Below are 18,496 nucleotides of genomic sequence, written 5' to 3'. Positions count from 1 at the left end.
CTAATAAACAAACTTGGCTAGGTGGAGCAATCTCTGAGGCTTACACTCATGAGGGCCTTCAAGTGCTGCCCTCTGTTACTGCTCATTCTACTTGGTCTGTGGGTCCCTCGTGGGCAGTTCGCCGTGGCGCCTCGGCTGTTCAGCTTTGCAAGGCAGCCACGTGGTCTTTTGTCCATACCTTTTGTGAGGTATTATGCATTTGATACCTTTTTGCCTCAGGATGCTTCCTTCGGGCGGCGGATTATCCTTTCTGCACAGGAGCGTCCCCACCCTTTAGGTACTGCTTTGGGACATCCCCAAGGTATCCTGTGGATACCCTATGGACCCTGCAGTAGAAAATAAGAGATATGGTAAGAACTTACCTTTGTTATCTCTATTTCTACGAAGTCCATAGGGTTCCACAGGACTCCCACACTGTCGCACCTGTGCTACAGATGGGCTTTGTTCTGGTCACCGTTTTTCCGTCTCCTGTGTGAGAATGTGATTCCTGAGTGTTCCAGACTTTCTTCTCTCTTTGCTCTCCTCCTCCGGCCTATGGCTTTTTAGAAAACTGAAGGTGCCTTGGATCGGGGGTGGGGTATAGGAGAGGGACCCCAGTGCATCCTGGGAGCTGCAAAACTTAAAACTGAGGTGCCCGGATGACTGCCGCCATCCACCTATACCCCAAGGTAGCCTGTGGATACCCTATGGACTTCGTAGAAATAGAGATAACAAAGGTAAGTTCTTACCATATCTCTTATTTTTATTTTACAACACTTATATGCAAGGAGAAAGTTGCTGTATATTTCTTAATAGAAATATCTCCTAGTCCTGAGGTAATGAGTTCAGTCCCTGATCAATTGTATTATCTATGACCCTTTTTGTATGTTTTCCCTGTGTGTGAGATCTCAAGTTTACAGGAAAACAATGCCAGTCACTACAATTAATGGACTGTAGTCCATCTTTCACCTGGCTCTAACTATTCCGTTAAGAGAGGCATTACTGCCTCACAGCACCGAAGTCGGGGGGGGGGGGGGGGGGTTCGGTTCCCACTATGGCCCTAGCAACTTTCCCGGTGATGTGATCCAGTATAACAATTGGCACATGTATGGAAGCGTATGTGGGTATGTGTGGACCATGTGTAAATAGGTTTACTGATTAGCTTTTTATTCATCACTAACGCAGTAACATATTTTACTCAGGTATAAATATACATATAATAGACAGTACATTACAGGTAAAAAAAAACTATTCCAGCATGAGCAGACACTACCACATGTCAAAACAAAATCACCATTTAATTTGGTAGTGATTCAAACCTAAAATCACAGTCACCTATAGGCTGAATATAGATCTCCTAAGAAGAATGTGGAAGAAAAAAAAAAAATTCTGGAAAACATCTTATAGAAAAATATTCCAAGAATTTTTCTCATTTAGTCCCCACGGTGCAATAGTATCCAAGATATGGATCTAACGGGCTTCACATTGACTAAGGGGCATATGTATCAAAGCTTGATGTGAGATAAAATTGTGAAATATATATCGCCAACCAATCGGCTCCAAACTAACATTTTGCAGGCTGTGTTTAAGAAATGAAAGTTAGAAGCTGATTGGTTGGTGATAAATATCTCACAATTTTATCTTGCATCAAGCTTTGATACATATGCCCCTTAGTCTCTTAGCCCAATCACCTCCATGGATAGCCTTAGGAATATGGTCCACGATTTTATATTTCAAACTTGATAGAGGATGTTGAGCCAGTTTAAAATATCGCGCAACGGCCAGTTCCATGTCTTTGCCATTCAGAGCAACGAGAATCGCCGACCGATGAAATGTGTTCTCTGAATGTGCGAATAGTTTGTCTGACATAATAATAGCCACACGGGCTTATGAAAATGTGTACCACATATTGCGAAGTGCAGGTCAAGATATGCCGTATCAAAAATTTATGACCAGGTTCCATATAATTACAGGTGGTACATGACACACACTTATAACGTCCCGTTTTTTTCTTCTATATAAACTGTACTGGTCCTGTAGGGATAGAGGCGACATTGGTTTTGAAATATAAAATCGTGGACCATATTCCTGTGGATATCTGTGGACGTGATCAGGCTAAGAGACTTAGGGCCTGATTCACTATGGATCGCTATTCTGCTTATACGCATGCAACGCAGTTGCTAATATCAGCGGTGACATGTAAATGTTGGCATTGCGATCGTAGCCTGACATAAGGATGCACTCTTCTCCTTACTTGCATCTGTATTCTTGGCTAACCTAGAGAAACAATCGGTAACATTGAGTAACATCGGATAGTTAATGAAGCCCAGACCTTACTCGGGAATTGCTTACTTTAGCACACGTTATGAGGCCAGCGGCATCTGGTATCGCAGTGGCTAATTTACGCACGTCCCTGGAAAGACGTTGAAATGCACTGGCATGCCTGCGTTTGCCCGACCACCCCCTTGTCGCCACCCACAAACTGCACTTCCTGTCAATCACTCTGCCATGGGACTGCACATCCTCTGCGATCGCTGTCCCGATCGCAGCATCTGGCTTGTGCACTGCGATGCGTGCGCACTGTTATTTAATTGGCCAACTGTGTGCGTATGTGCAACTGCGTTCCTTGCTGAATCACGCCCATAGTCAATGTGAAGCTCGCTGGATAATATTGCACCGAGGGAACTTAGAGAAAAATTCTTGGAATATATTTTTGTGAGATTTTTTTTCATATTTTTTTTACACATTCTTAGGAGATCTATATTCAGCCCATAGGCGACTGTGTGGTTTTAGGTTCGAGTCACTACAAAATTTAAATGTGATTTTGTTTTGACATGTGGTAGTGTCTGCTCATGCTGGCATAGTTTTTTTTTTTTATCTGTATTGTCTATTATGTGCATATTTATATCTTCGTACATATGCTGCTGCATTAGGTTTACTGACTAGCTTTTTATTCATCACTATTTACACATGGTCCACACATACCCTGTCTGGTCCATGGTTCATAGTTTTGTTCTATTCTACTGGTGTTCTCTGGCGACTCCTAATTATGGTTGGTTGCTGGGTTCGGCAAATTTGTCAGCGCCTTCCCACCCGGGAGGTCAGCTTTGGGACATCCCCATTGTGTATCCTCCAGTGTTCCCTAGTGGATGAAGGAGAAAAATAGGATTTTGGTACTTACTATAAATCCCTTTCTCCGATTCCTGGACGCCCTCCCAGTACTGTTTTCTTGTTGGCTTTTTTCTTAGTGTTTTTCAGCTGCTTCTTGTTTAGCTGCAGCGTGTTGCTATATGTTGCCTTGTTCGCAGTTATTGCGATTGGACCTTTTATTTGTTGGTTTCTTCTTCAGGGTCCATAGGGATCCACAGGGATACCATGGGGATATTATGGTTGGAGAGGTCGAGGCACCAAACCGTTAAAGCTTCAGCTCCCAGGATGCCTTGGGTCCTCCATATATACCCCACCCCTAGGCCTTCAGTTGTTTGTTTGGAGCGGCAGGATCAAGACGCACCTTTGTAACCGAGGACTGCTCAGGCAGTCCTAAGCTTTTATTTTCTGTTTTATTTTAGGTTTGTGGGTTGGCAATACTAAGCATCTGAATTAAGACGCATGTACTGCGACCCTGTCTACCTCCGCCAGGCCGCAACACCAGTAACTGGGCTGGCGATTCTGGTGGGTTGCGGCTGAGCTTGGTAGCAGCAGTGCTGCGACCTGGACTGCAACCGGATGCACGGAAATGTCAGATAAAGCGGTCCCTCGCTTACGGGGAATTGCTTGCGGAAGTGTCAGAGATGCACCAAAAGCCGCTGCAGTCAGGGCCCGGGATTGTCCCCGTCCTCACTACACCACCGGTGCCTTATCATCTGACTCCAGGGATCGACGGCAGACGCTTCTGCTGCCAAGAGGCCAGTGTACCCGGCTGGTTAACGCAGCTTAGGGGAGGTAGGCGCTCCGCCAGCAGCTCCAACCCAGACGCAGTCCCTATGAAGGGTTTTGCACATCTGGGTTGCTCCGCTTACCCTCCACGTGTATAGGAGATGCTCACTGTCTATTATCAGTGCGCTGCTGTAGTTATGGGTCTCAGGAGGGTTTGGGTCAGTCTCTGTGTATACCTCTCCCATGGTTAAGGTATACAGGGCTCTATATCCTTCCATTCCTGGTGTTTGTGTAGTTGATTTAGAGTCCATTGTAATTACATTACATATGCATTGTATGTGACTGTTTGCTAGCTGCTATTGACACTGTCTTTTATTTCTGTCTGTCAGTACTTCGCATTCATTTGAGATTTTGTGAAGGCTGTCACATAGCATTGCATTTATTTCCTTTATGAACATGTCTAAAAGGAAACAGGAGGGAGAGCCCCCTGTGTTGGTATCATGTATTGTCTGTGTCCTTTTCAGGATGTAAAGGATGGTTTGTGTATTGTCTGTTTATAAAGAGCCACCTCACCAGTCCAGTTTACCTGTCTTTGGACAAGAGCCATCTTGGGTATCCTCTTTGTCCCAGGTAATGAAGCAGTTTGTGGATTGTATGGCTGAAAAATGCCCACAATGCCTCCTTGGATGGGGTGTCCACAGCATGCTATGTTTGCACCTCCTATGCATCCTTCCTGGAAAGATGTTTATGGCCATTCTAGTCAGTAACTACCGGTCTGCTTTCAACATAAGATGGTACCATACTCTAAGGCACCTAAGCGCAAGTTATCTTTTTATCAGTCTGCTCAATATATGGATTCAGACGCATCATCGGAGACAGCAGGGTTCTTCTCCAGGGTCTAGCTCGGGGGAGGAGGACCATCGTCCACAGTGAATGTTCCTTCTTTGGTGAGGGCGGTTAAATCAGTCCTAGATATTCAGGATGATTAACCAGCTCATAGTAAGAAGGCTCCAATGTTTAATCACCACCAGAAGGTGGTCAAGACGGAGTTTTGGATGAGGCATGGGGTAACCTGGATAAACTATTTTATGTGAAAAAAAAGTATAACATTGTTGAATCCTTTCCCAGCTTCTGTATGTATTAAGCGGGAGGTACCTCGTACTGCAGGGGTCGACAAATTTTTGGAAAATCTAGGAGCCAGTTGAAAGGTTTAGGGACCAGACCACTGCGCCCAGCCAAAATAGTCTAAAACTTGTATAGACTACTACACATACTCCTTAGGCAGCATCTAGATCCCCTTCTCGGAGTGGACCCTGACGTCATCAGTTACTGTCCAACGTCATTCCCTACTATCCCCGTGGACATAGAGGGGGAATTTAATCTTGTGGCGAGCAAGCAAGGGGACAAATTTTCTTCTTTCGATGGCTTTTATGGGTATGGAACCGCTCTTCCATCCTCACTTCATGTCACTTCCAGGTCCTTACCACGAAAGGGAGATATAACCTACCATACTCCTTACCATATTTATAGTACATCACACACAGCAGTGCATAGAGAGTGTAACACACAGGAGTGCCTTCTTTTAGAATGTCCTTCCACTATAATATTGTTACTAATAGAATAATATAAGTAGTCACTCACAGCTCCCTGGTGGACACTCTATCTCCCCAGTCAGCAGTGCTGCAGATCCCACGCGGTCACTCGCCTCCATTGTGCCAGTAATGATGCAGCTCCCCAGCGGTCGCTCTACCTGCTCGCAGTGCTGCAGATCCCACGCTGTCACTCGCCTTCACTGTGCCAGCAATGATGCAGCTCCCCTCAGCTGCGCAGCCACTGTTCTCTGCTGGTAGATCTGCAGCTCCTTGGTGGTCACTTCTCTTCCGCACCAGGAGTAATGGAGCTCCCCGCGGCACAGACACTCTGCTTCCTGCTGCCGGCCATGCTGCAGCTTCCTGTGGCGCAGTTATTATTTTCCCCACTGCAGACAGTGCTGTTGCTCCCCGCGGCATGGTCCCTCTCCTCCCCATTGCTGAAACAATGCTGCAGGGAGAAGGACCTGATCTATGATCTGGAGAGGCCACAGTCCTTGAAAATGGCGGGCGAGCATTTCTCCCCATGTGCCGTGAAATACATGCAGCATATACCGCCCACTCCTGTAGCTACCAATAGGATCTCTCTGACTGATTTTTTTTTTTTTTTTTATGATTTGGCTTTATTTTCAACTTTTCAATAGTACCTGGCTCTTCTAAAATCTTAGTCACCATGGGGACCTGGCGCCCGGGCTTTGTCGAGCCCTGTCCTACTGTGGATGCTCACTTAACGCATTTAATCAGAAATGCTATGTTACCTATTCCATTAGCATCTTCTCTGAAGGATTCCACAGATAAGAAAATTGAAGCATGTCTTAAGGCAATATTTTCATAATCTGGAGCTGTTACTCGTCCAGCTATGGCTGGAGCATGGGTAGCTTCTAAAGCATCAGCAGCTTCAATAGTGGCACGCAGGGCCCTTTGGTTAAGATCCTGGAAAGATGATATAGGATCAAAGAGGCTGCTAAAAGTCTTTCCTTTCTATGGAAATTTACTTTTTGGAGCAGAGTTGGATAAAATTATAGCTACTCTGGCGGCTTCAAAATCAGCAGGTCTGCCATTTACGGCGACTAAAAAGTCTAGGCATGTTTCTTTTTAGTCCTTCCATCCTCATGGATGAGCAAGGGAACAATCTTCCTCTAGGTCGACTAATTTTCGCAAGACAAGAAAGCGACAAACTATGAGGTCTGGCCCAGCAAGACGTCCAGCTTCTAAACCGGACGACAAACCTTCGGCCTGATGGGACAGGCCTCCTCCTGGGGGACCCCAGGGTGGGAGGTTGACTTCTTCAGTTTGCGGATTATTGGCATCAAACAGATGCCTGCGTCCGAGAAATGGTCTCTCGGGGTATGCCCTCACTTTCAGGAGGCATCCTCCCCAGAAGTTCTTTTGCACAGATCCTCCATCAGATGTGGTCAAGGCCTTGGCCTTTCAGGAAGCCTTTCACTCCCTGCTGCAGGTGGGGGTAATGGTCCCGGTTCTTGTGTTGCAACAGGGACGAGATGGTTTTTCCAATCTATTTCTGGTTCAGAAACCGAATAGGGCTTATCGCCCTATACTAAATCTAAAAACACTCTACAAGTTTATCCATGTACCCAATTTTTTTATGGAAACTCTCCAGTCAATTATTTTGGCAATGGAGCCAGGGGATTACATGGTTTTCCTGGACATTCAGGATGCATATCTGCATGTTCCTATTATACCATCCCACCAACAATTTTTACGGTTTGCTGTCCTTCAGTAGCATTACCAATTTCAGGCTCTACCCTTTGGCCTATCTATGGATCCCGGGTATTTACCAAAATAATGGCAGTCATGACGGCCTATCTCAGGCGTCAAGGTTGTCCAGATATGGCAGAATTCTGACTCCTTCTTATATTGGCACAGATTCCGGTTGTTTTACAAAGCCATCTTCAACTGACCATAGCCTGCCTACAAAAAGCATGGCTGGATAATCAATTGGAAGAAATCATCACTTTCTCCAACACAGCAGATGGTACATCTGGGAGGGTTGCTGGATTCTTGGGCACAAACGGTGGTTCTGCCAGAGGACAAGATTGTGGCGCTGTCATTACGAATATGCAAGCTGCTAACAGGGTATCTATTCTGTTAGCAATGCAGGTCCTGGGATCAATGGTATCCACCTTCGACAAGGTGGGGTATGCTCTGTTCCATTCCAGGCCTCTGCAAAAGTTAATTCTCTCCAAATGTAACTGACAGTATCATCTAATAAGGCCTCAGAGGATCATTCTCACTCCAGAAGTTCGTCACTCTCTCCTGTGGTGGCTAAGAAAGGATCATCTGAACAAAGGGTGCTCATTCTGGATTCCAAATTGGGTGCTTCTCACCACAGATGCCAGTCTTCGCGGATGGGTACAGTGACAGGTCATCACACCTTTCAGGGAAGATGGACAAATCGGGAAAGTCATCTGCCAATAAACATTCTGGAACTGCGAGCAGTGTACAAGGCATTTATCATGGCAGAGGACCTGCTCCAGGGCAGGCCGGTCCAGATTCAGTCTGACAATGCGACTACAGTGGCCTACCTCAATCATCAGGGAGGCACATGAAGTTACGCAGCCATGAAAGAAGTGACAAAGGTTCTGATTTGGGCAGAACGTCATCTTCCGGCCATCTTGGCAATATCCATGCTGAGAGGAAGTCTGCTTCCCAATTGAGTACTAAGTCACTCGGACATACACGCCGGAGAGTGGTCTCTCCATCCGGGAGTGTTTCAGCTCCTGGTAAACAAATGGGATCTACCAGAGATAGATCTCATGGTCTCACGTCACAACCACCAGGACCTCCGGTACGGATCCAGGTCCAGAGACTCATCAGCAGCCTTCGTGCACGCACTGGCAGTAAGATGGGACTTCAAACTGGTGTATCTTTTTTCTCAGATTTCTCTCCTTTCAAGAGTTCTCAGGAAATTCAAGCAGGAAGGTGGAACAGTAATACTGGTGGCCCTGGCTTGGCCCAGATATCATTGGTTCACAGACATACAGAATTTGGCTTTTCTTCAGGCAAAGTTAGACAGCAGTCTCCGCCTGGCCACAGTCTGGTTCCAGAGGAAGATTGCCTCATTACCAGATGTTAGAATTTTTTCTAGGGAGTTCTGCGAGTTCAGCCTCCTTTTTGTCCCACCAGTAACACCGTGGGATTTGTCTTTGGTTCTCTAGACTCTGTAGATTTGAAGTGGTTGACAGCGAAGACACTTTTTTTTTTCTTCTTGCTATCTCTTCTGCTCGCAGTCTCTCTGATTTTGGCAACTCTTTCTTGTCGCTCTCCATTTTTGCTTTTTCACCAGGATAAAGCTGTTCTTTGTACAAAGGAGTGTTACCTTCCTAAGGTAGTGTCCCATTTTAATGTAAATGAAGAAATTGTAGTTCCAGCTTTTCAGGCTCCAGATCTTTCTGTAGGTGAAGCCTCCCTGGATGTAGTTCGTGCTCTCCGTATCGATGTGGAGCGTGCAAACTGTTAGAAAATCAGATGCTCTTTTTGTATTATATGGTTTTCACAAACTAGGAAGGCCAGCTAATAAGCCGATTCTGGAGAGATGGCTACGCATGACTATCTCTCAGGTGTACACACAGGCTTATCTCCCTGTCCCAAGCACGGTGACAGCACATTCTACTTTGTCTGTAGTGCCATCGTGGGCATTTAGTCGTGGTGCCTTTGCTGAACAATTGTGCAAGGCAGCCACGTGGTCTTCTGTCCACACTTTTCTTAGGTTCTATGTCTTTGATACTTTTGCCTCTCAGGATACTTCCTTTTGGGCGACGAGTTCTCCTTTCTGCTCAGGAGCATCCCCCACCTAGGGGAACTGCTTTAGGACAACTCCATGGTATCCCTGTGGATCCCTATGATCCCTGAAGAAATTGGTTATGGTAGACTTACCTAGATAACTTCTTTTCTTCGAGGTCCACAGGGCACCCACCCTAACTCACCTGGCTGCATGGGTAGTGGTTTTTTTTGTTTTTTTGTTTTTTTCGGTCACAGATTCCCTCATTTTGTGTAGGGAGGGTTTCTGGCATATGATTGCTCTTCCTTCTCTTTCCTACTCCTGCCTTGAGGCTTGTTAACTAAGCTGAAGGCCTAGGGCTGGGGTATATATGGAAGAGGACCCGAGGTATCCTGGGAGCTGAAGCTTTAACAGTTTGGGGCCTGGATCTTCCCAACCATACTATCCCCATGGTATCCCCATGAACGCTATGGACCTCAAAGAAAAGGAGTTATCTAGGTAAGTCTACAATAACTAATTTCTCCTTGTCTCTCCTCCTCTGTTGTTCTGCTATCCGTCACTGCTCGGGCCTGGTTAATCTTAACTGAGGTTGAGTTGGGTACAGAGGGGGAGGAGCCAAGTACACTTCTGAAGAAAGTGCTAGGCTCCTCATCGCCCTTCTATACCCCATTGTATATCTTCCAGTGTCCCCTATAGAATCTGAGAAAGGGAATTATCGGTAAGTATCAAATTCCTATTTTCATGAATTTTGCTGAAATTTTTCCAAAATAATAGGGTGGTATTCACCACAAGTACTCATGATAGCATTTTGTTACTTTGTGTGGTATAGGGCACATGCATTCATGATGGAACATGGCAGTCTGTCATTCATGGAATTGCCAGCCAGGATAATCTGAAGAAGCTTAGAAAGCAGATGGCTCTCAAACCTGTTCCAGTTGTTGGTAAAAAGTTAAAAAGAAGGTTTGTTCTATTTATGTAACCAAATATTGCTTAAGACTTTTTTGTTTAACATTTTGCTATAATCCCCTTTTGTTATAAAGTTAGGTTTGTTTATTGTGATGAATCTTGGAGAAGTGTATAGTGCTTTTTGCTACATATTAGCCAGGTTGATAAAGACATGGGTCTATTAAGTTAAACCTTTTATACATTCTAATCTAGTTTTTCCAGTGGAATGCAAAACAAAACACACAGCTCCCACTTTAGCCTCACATGGGGCTAAAATTCCTTCATGTTCCCAATAATGGCAATCAGATGAAATAATGTCACGCCTATTTTATATTTAAAATGGAACAAGAATTCCTGTCTGTGCAGAAGAAGATGGCAGCATAAGGTGATTAGGTGAGGGTTAGCGTTGGGGGTTAGTTAGGCACTATTGGGAGGGTTAGGTACTAAGGGGGGAGGTTTAGGGTGTGAGGAGGGGGAGCTTAGAATTAGACACTAGGGGGGGAGGTTAGGTTCTGGCACGGGGTGAGGGTTAGAATACCTACTGACAGGTGTCTGTATCCTAACCCTGTCGGGATGCCGGCGTTGGGATTCTGACCGCCAGGTTCCCGAGCACTGGCATCCTAGAGTGGGTGTTGTCCCTGGATCCATACAATCCCTGCTCTGCAAAACACTGTCATGTTTGTGTCTCCATGCTTTCTATCTACCATTGTTCTTTGTTCTCCATTTTATCCATTCATTTTCCTCTCCTCCAGCATACGTACACAGGAAAACTGATATACACATACCCCCTAACCATCTTGATTTTTCAGTCACTGCCCCACCTGTGGACCGCAGTGTCCCGGAGGGGTTAAGGGAGGGGGATCGTTGATTACGCACCCAGACTGAGGAAAACTTGTGGGTGTATAGCATGGACACTCCCCTGTGTTGCAGTGCCATACACGTTTATCGTGCATGTGCACAGAAATTCAGCTACCCACTCTTTAATGTTGGGGTGTGAATCAGTGTATCAATCTTACACTGATTCACAAATGCACATACACCAAAGAATACCCTGAATGTGTATATTTGCAAGAAAGGATTATTTTAATTGGCAACAAGAGTAATTTAGCAACAGAATGGGGTAACACATTTCTGGGATTAGATTTGGGAACTCCTTTAGGAGAGTCACTATACTGTTTTGTGTATTTTGCTTGGTAAAGTATACTGTATTACACTTGATTATATAATATGAAATACTTTATATCCTGTATATGGTTTTGGATTACTTTTATTTGAGAGAATAATTTAATGGCCAATTTGTACCTACTATATAACACATTATAGTAAAGTCGATGAAGGTGTCTAGATGTGTGATACCTCTGTGCTGTATCCCCAGTCAAAATGCAGTTGGCATGTGTAGTTTACACAGAACACTAGTTGGGACACATTGTGTCCAAAAGCAGGACCGTTTGTCTAGGGTGGTTGGTTGTGATACAAGAGGAAGATTTAATTAGACTACATGGAAATACTTTTAAGAATATCTGAGGAGTCAGAGATGTGGCAATATCAGACGTAATGAAAATAGAACAAACCGAAAATATTTTGTCACATCCCAGGAATTAATGAGATTAATTATAAAAGGTCCAAAAAGTCTTTTCTGTCACGGTTAGCCCTTCGTGTCAGCAGCATAGCGATGACTCGTCATTACATGTTCTGTAACAGTGTAGTCTTATGGGTAGCAGTGTGTGTACAGGTAGAATGAGGCAGTGCAGATACTTTATTAGAGGGGGGAATTGTTATGTAGCATGGTTGGCCTGCAGAGTGGCAACTATCAGACTACACTTTGTGGCAAAGTCTGATTGTTAAGTAAAGTAGTATGTGGAACTGGTTGAGGCACTGTTGCCCTAGACTTGTAATCTTTTAACTTGCACTGTGGTATATCTGTCTGTCATAAGTCTGTAATGTCGTTAACCGCAAGCCACACTTTTCATCCCATAAACTTGTAGCTAAAAACTGCAGGCCAATACACTCGGTAGTATATCATTTTCAGTGGCCTGCCTGTGGAGCAGACATGATAAGTGTATTACAAAGGTAATTGTAAGATAAATGGTGTGATGAGATCTGGAACTCAGTTAGAGTTTTGGTATATGTAACAGAGTTAAGCAAACACAGTAATCTAGTCCCATATAAGACCATATAAATTTCCTCAGAGATCCTTTTCACATTCCAGTGTTAGCTGCCCACCACACTATTACTTTCTCAGTGATTGATAGAATATTCAGCTGTTGAATGCCTAAACAAAACCAGAATGTGAAAGTGTCCTCTCAGCAGCCTTTCAGGAGAACTGCAGTTTCTTATACACTCTCTGAACGATGCATTTATTGTCCACAAAAGGGAGTAAGAGAATTATGTTTTGTTCAGAATTTCCAGTTTTCTACTTCAGGGTCCATAGGGTATCCACAGGATACCTTGGGGTATAGGTGTGACGTCAGTCGCAGGGCACCAAAGAGTTAAGCTTTCAGCCTCCCAGGATGCACTAGGTCCCCCTCCTATACCCCGCCCCCGGGCCAAGGCACCTCAGTTTAGTTTGGTGCCCGGCCGGAGTCGGGTGCACCTGTTGGAGGGGGGGCTAGAAGAGCCCCTGAAGCTTTTTCTTCATGCAGCTGTGGCTGCACATCTGGATGAACAGCATGGACAGTCAGTCCTGACGTCCATGCTGTCTTCCCTACACCCCGCCGGTACCAGAACGCCGGTACTGATCCGGGGATGCTGGTGGGCGTCTGGGGTCACAGCTAGCGGTGACCCCAGATGCTCCGGACCATGGCCGGATTCAAGGGGGACAGAGGTAAGCAGCGGGGTCCCGCGGTGGGTCCCCGCTGATCACATGGTCCTAAGTCCCCAGGCAGGGGGCTCCCTGGGGACTGGCTGCAGCGTGGAGCCAGGCGACCAACCTGCGCTTCCACTACCCCCTGGGACAGCGGACCGCAGCAGAGCGGTAGCGCTGCGGCGTCCCAGGGGTTAAATGCATGCCAGGGGAGCGCGCCTTCCCTGTCTCACAGCCGGCGCCTCCCCCGCTGCACACAGCCCTCTCTGCACTGTGCTGACTGGTCCTGTGTCAGCGCTCCTCCCCCAGGCCAGCTTCTCTCTGCTCCTCGGCGGCCATCTTCTCTGCAACGCATGGTGAACGCTGCTGGAAGTCTGGAAGGAAGCATCGTGGTCTGGGTCCCCCCGCATACCTCTCCTCCGCTGTGGCTCAGGTCTGTGTATGCAGCGCTGTGTCCTACCAGGCCCTGTGTCTGTGTAGTTGAGTGATCAGCGCTGTTAATGCAGGAATTGTTATTTCTCTGCATTGTATGTGACTGTGCTAGCGCTGCCTGTAACTTTTCTTCTCTAAACTGTCAGCTTTATTACTGTCCCTGTTCTTTCTGCTAAAGCCCTTGCGGTGCTGCAGGGTGGTCTCTCGCCTATTTAATACTTAATTGGTGAGAGAGGTCACATACGTGGTGCCATGTCTGAAAGTGATTTTCCCCTCCGGCTACAGTGTACCACGTGCAAAGTACCGTTAGCGGAGGGGGAGGGTAGCGCGGAGGGCCTTTGCCGGCAGTGTTTGTCAATGGCGCGGCCTATTACGGTTACAGCACCGGTACAGGAGCCGCCCTGGGCTTGTTTCGCTCAGGCGTTAACAGCTTTAGTGGGCCAGTTAGCTCCGCAGCCCGCGTTTACTCCGATGGGTTTGTCCCAGCAGTCTGTGGTGTCGTCACCCATGCAGGGGTTCCCACGACAATTGGTGGTACCCCACAGTCTCCCTATTTCCCCGCTCCCGGATTCTCAGGAGCCAGCGTGGGTTAACTCCCTGACGAGTTCTGTACAGCACTTGTCGGATGTGTTGCAAGGGGAGTCTGTGATGCGGTCTCATAAAAGGCCGGTGGCGTCTCTGTCCGCTCCTTATGAGGATGACGAAGGGACGTCTGATGATGGGGAGATTCTGGATCCTTACGATCAGGAACCTCTCCATACTAAGGACGCTGACGCTAAGTCCAAAGTATATATTCCTGGACTTATTCGGGCGGTCCGCACAGCCTTGGTGATTGAGGACGAAGTTCCCCCAGCGGCTAAATCTAAGTAACTAGGATGCCAGGTTCCCGAGCACTGGCATCCTAGAGTGGGTGTTGTCCCTGGATCCATACAATCCCTGCTCTGCAAAACACTGTCATGTTTGTGTCTCCATGCTTTCTATCTACCATTGTTCTTTGTTCTCCATTTTATCCATTCATTTTCCTCTCCTCCAGCATACGTACACAGGAAAACTGATATACACATACCCCCTAACCATCCTGATTTTTCAGTCACTGCCCCACCTGTGGACCGCAGTGTCCCGGAGGGGTTAAGGGAGGGGGATCGTTGATTACGCACCCAGACTGAGGAAAACTTGTGGGTGTATAGCATGGACACTCCCCTGTGTTGCAGTGCCATACACGTTTATCGTGCATGTGCACAGAAATTCAGCTACCCACTCTTTAATGTTGGGGTGTGAATCAGTGTATCAATCTTACACTGATTCACAAATGCACATACACCAAAGAATACCCTGAATGTGTATATTTGCAAGAAAGGATTATTTTAATTGGCAACAAGAGTAATTTAGCAACAGAATGGGGTAACACATTTCTGGGATTAGATTTGGGAACTCCTTTAGGAGAGTCACTATACTGTTTTGTGTATTTTGCTTGGTAAAGTATACTGTATTACACTTGATTATATAATATGAAATACTTTATATCCTGTATATGGTTTTGGATTACTTTTATTTGAGAGAATAATTTAATGGCCAATTTGTACCTACTATATAACACATTATAGTAAAGTCGATGAAGGTGTCTAGATGTGTGATACCTCTGTGCTGTATCCCCAGTCAAAATGCAGTTGGCATGTGTAGTTTACACAGAACACTAGTTGGGACACATTGTGTCCAAAAGCAGGACCGTTTGTCTAGGGTGGTTGGTTGTGATACAAGAGGAAGATTTAATTAGACTACATGGAAATACTTTTAAGAATATCTGAGGAGTCAGAGATGTGGCAATATCAGACGTAATGAAAATAGAACAAACCGAAAATATTTTGTCACATCCCAGGAATTAATGAGATTAATTATAAAAGGTCCAAAAAGTCTTTTCTGTCACGGTTAGCCCTTCGTGTCAGCAGCATAGCGATGACTCGTCATTACATGTTCTGTAACAGTGTAGTCTTATGGGTAGCAGTGTGTGTACAGGTAGAATGAGGCAGTGCAGATACTTTATTAGAGGGGGGAATTGTTATGTAGCATGGTTGGCCTGCAGAGTGGCAACTATCAGACTACACTTTGTGGCAAAGTCTGATTGTTAAGTAAAGTAGTATGTGGAACTGGTTGAGGCACTGTTGCCCTAGACTTGTAATCTTTTAACTTGCACTGTGGTATATCTGTCTGTCATAAGTCTGTAATGTCGTTAACCGCAAGCCACACTTTTCATCCCATAAACTTGTAGCTAAAAACTGCAGGCCAATACACTCGGTAGTATATCATTTTCAGTGGCCTGCCTGTGGAGCAGACATGATAAGTGTATTACAAAGGTAATTGTAAGATAAATGGTGTGATGAGATCTGGAACTCAGTTAGAGTTTTGGTATATGTAACAGAGTTAAGCAAACACAGTAATCTAGTCCCATATAAGACCATATAAATTTCCTCAGAGATCCTTTTCACATTCCAGTGTTAGCTGCCCACCACACTATTACTTTCTCAGTGATTGATAGAATATTCAGCTGTTGAATGCCTAAACAAAACCAGAATGTGAAAGTGTCCTCTCAGCAGCCTTTCAGGAGAACTGCAGTTTCTTATACACTCTCTGAACGATGCATTTATTGTCCACAAAAGGGAGTAAGAGAATTATGTTTTGTTCAGAATTTCCAGTTTTCTACTTCAGGGTCCATAGGGTATCCACAGGATACCTTGGGGTATAGGTGTGACGTCAGTCGCAGGGCACCAAAGAGTTAAGCTTTCAGCCTCCCAGGATGCACTAGGTCCCCCTCCTATACCCCGCCCCCGGGCCAAGGCACCTCAGTTTAGTTTGGTGCCCGGCCGGAGTCGGGTGCACCTGTTGGAGGGGGGGCTAGAAGAGCCCCTGAAGCTTTTTCTTCATGCAGCTGTGGCTGCACATCTGGATGAACAGCATGGACAGTCAGTCCTGACGTCCATGCTGTCTTCCCTACACCCCGCCGGTACCAGAACGCCGGTACTGATCCGGGGATGCTGGTGGGCGTCTGGGGTCACAGCTAGCGGTGACCCCAGATGCTCCGGACCATGGCCGGATTCAAGGGGGACAGAGGTAAGCAGCGGGGTCCCGCGGTGGGTCCCCGCTGATCACATGGTCCTAAGTCCCCAGGCAGGGGGCTCCCTGGGGACTGGCTGCAGCGTGGAGCCAGGCGACCAACCTGCGCTTCCACTACCCCCTGGGACAGCGGACCGCAGCAGAGCGGTAGCGCTGCGGCGTCCCAGGGGTTAAATGCATGCCAGGGGAGCGCGCCTTCCCTGTCTCACAGCCGGCGCCTCCCCCGCTGCACACAGCCCTCTCTGCACTGTGCTGACTGGTCCTGTGTCAGCGCTCCTCCCCCAGGCCAGCTTCTCTCTGCTCCTCGGCGGCCATCTTCTCTGCAACGCATGGTGAACGCTGCTGGAAGTCTGGAAGGAAGCATCGTGGTCTGGGTCCCCCCGCATACCTCTCCTCCGCTGTGGCTCAGGTCTGTGTATGCAGCGCTGTGTCCTACCAGGCCCTGTGTCTGTGTAGTTGAGTGATCAGCGCTGTTAATGCAGGAATTGTTATTTCTCTGCATTGTATGTGACTGTGCTAGCGCTGCCTGTAACTTTTCTTCTCTAAACTGTCAGCTTTATTACTGTCCCTGTTCTTTCTGCTAAAGCCCTTGCGGTGCTGCAGGGTGGTCTCTCGCCTATTTAATACTTAATTGGTGAGAGAGGTCACATACGTGGTGCCATGTCTGAAAGTGATTTTCCCCTCCGGCTACAGTGTACCACGTGCAAAGTACCGTTAGCGGAGGGGGAGGGTAGCGCGGAGGGCCTTTGCCGGCAGTGTTTGTCAATGGCGCGGCCTATTACGGTTACAGCACCGGTACAGGAGCCGCCCTGGGCTTGTTTCGCTCAGGCGTTAACAGCTTTAGTGGGCCAGTTAGCTCCGCAGCCCGCGTTTACTCCGATGGGTTTGTCCCAGCAGTCTGTGGTGTCGTCACCCATGCAGGGGTTCCCACGACAATTGGTGGTACCCCACAGTCTCCCTATTTCCCCGCTCCCGGATTCTCAGGAGCCAGCGTGGGTTAACTCCCTGACGAGTTCTGTACAGCACTTGTCGGATGTGTTGCAAGGGGAGTCTGTGATGCGGTCTCATAAAAGGCCGGTGGCGTCTCTGTCCGCTCCTTATGAGGATGACGAAGGGACGTCTGATGATGGGGAGATTCTGGATCCTTACGATCAGGAACCTCTCCATACTAAGGACGCTGACGCTAAGTCCAAAGTATATATTCCTGGACTTATTCGGGCGGTCCGCACAGCCTTGGTGATTGAGGACGAAGTTCCCCCAGCGGCTAAATCTAAGTATGCCTTTTTCAAAGATGTGAAGGGCGATGCCACAGTCTTTCCTCTTTCGGGTCAGTTGGTGGACCATTTAGAGGAGGCGTGGAAACAACCTGGCAAAAGATACCAGCCGCAGAGACGCCTGGCGGTGGCTTATCCGTTCGCGGATAATTATTTTGCTAAGTGGGAATCCCCTCCACAGGTGGATTCTCACGTGACCCGTCTTGTCCGTAGTGCCACATTGCCGATGCCATCCATGTCCTCGCTTAAGGATGCTACGGACCGCAAGGTAGAAATCTGCCTGAAGTCCGCTTATTCCCTTGCAGGGGGGGCAGCACGGCCGGCTATGGCCATTTGCTGGGTTGCCAGAGCGATGGAGCGCTGGGCGGATTCATTAGAGGCTTCTTTTGAATCCGACTGTCCGGCCGAACAGGCGGAGTTGATTGGCAATCTCCGTGATTCGGCCACCTACATCAACGAGGCGGCTCTAGACATTAGTACTCTGGTGTCTAGAATTTCTTCAGCAGCGGTAGCTGCTCGTCGCACCTTGTGGCTGCGATCCTGGAAGGCGGACGCAGATTCCAAGAAAGGGCTGGAAGCGTTGCCGTTTACCGGAGAAGTTCTCTTCGGTCCGGATCTGGATAAGATTGTGGCCACGCTGGCGGCAGCCAAATCTGCTTGTCTCCCATCGGCCGCTGCTCCTTCTGGTTCTGGACCATCGTCCTTTCGGTCATCTAGGGCCCAGGGCAGGCCCAAACCACAGTCGTTT

General features: G+C 47.1%; 1 protein-coding gene across 1 annotated transcript in view; it reads left to right on the top strand.

Moving 5' to 3' along the window:
- Window positions 1-18,496, top strand: part of SCCPDH (saccharopine dehydrogenase (putative)) — a 70,343-nt gene that overhangs the window by 19,179 nt on the left and 32,668 nt on the right. Inside the window, exon 6 of the mRNA XM_088474347.1 lies at window positions 10,016-10,146. Within this exon, the coding sequence (XP_088330473.1) occupies window positions 10,016-10,146 (131 nt within the window). The remainder of the gene's footprint in view (window positions 1-10,015; window positions 10,147-18,496) is intronic.

Source organism: Taudactylus pleione, unplaced genomic scaffold (assembly GCF_031769625.1).
Source record: "Taudactylus pleione unplaced genomic scaffold, aTauple2 ptg000154l, whole genome shotgun sequence".
NCBI classification, from domain to species: Eukaryota; Metazoa; Chordata; class Amphibia; order Anura; family Myobatrachidae; genus Taudactylus; species Taudactylus pleione.
This window is presented reverse-complemented; position numbering and strand designations above follow the sequence as displayed.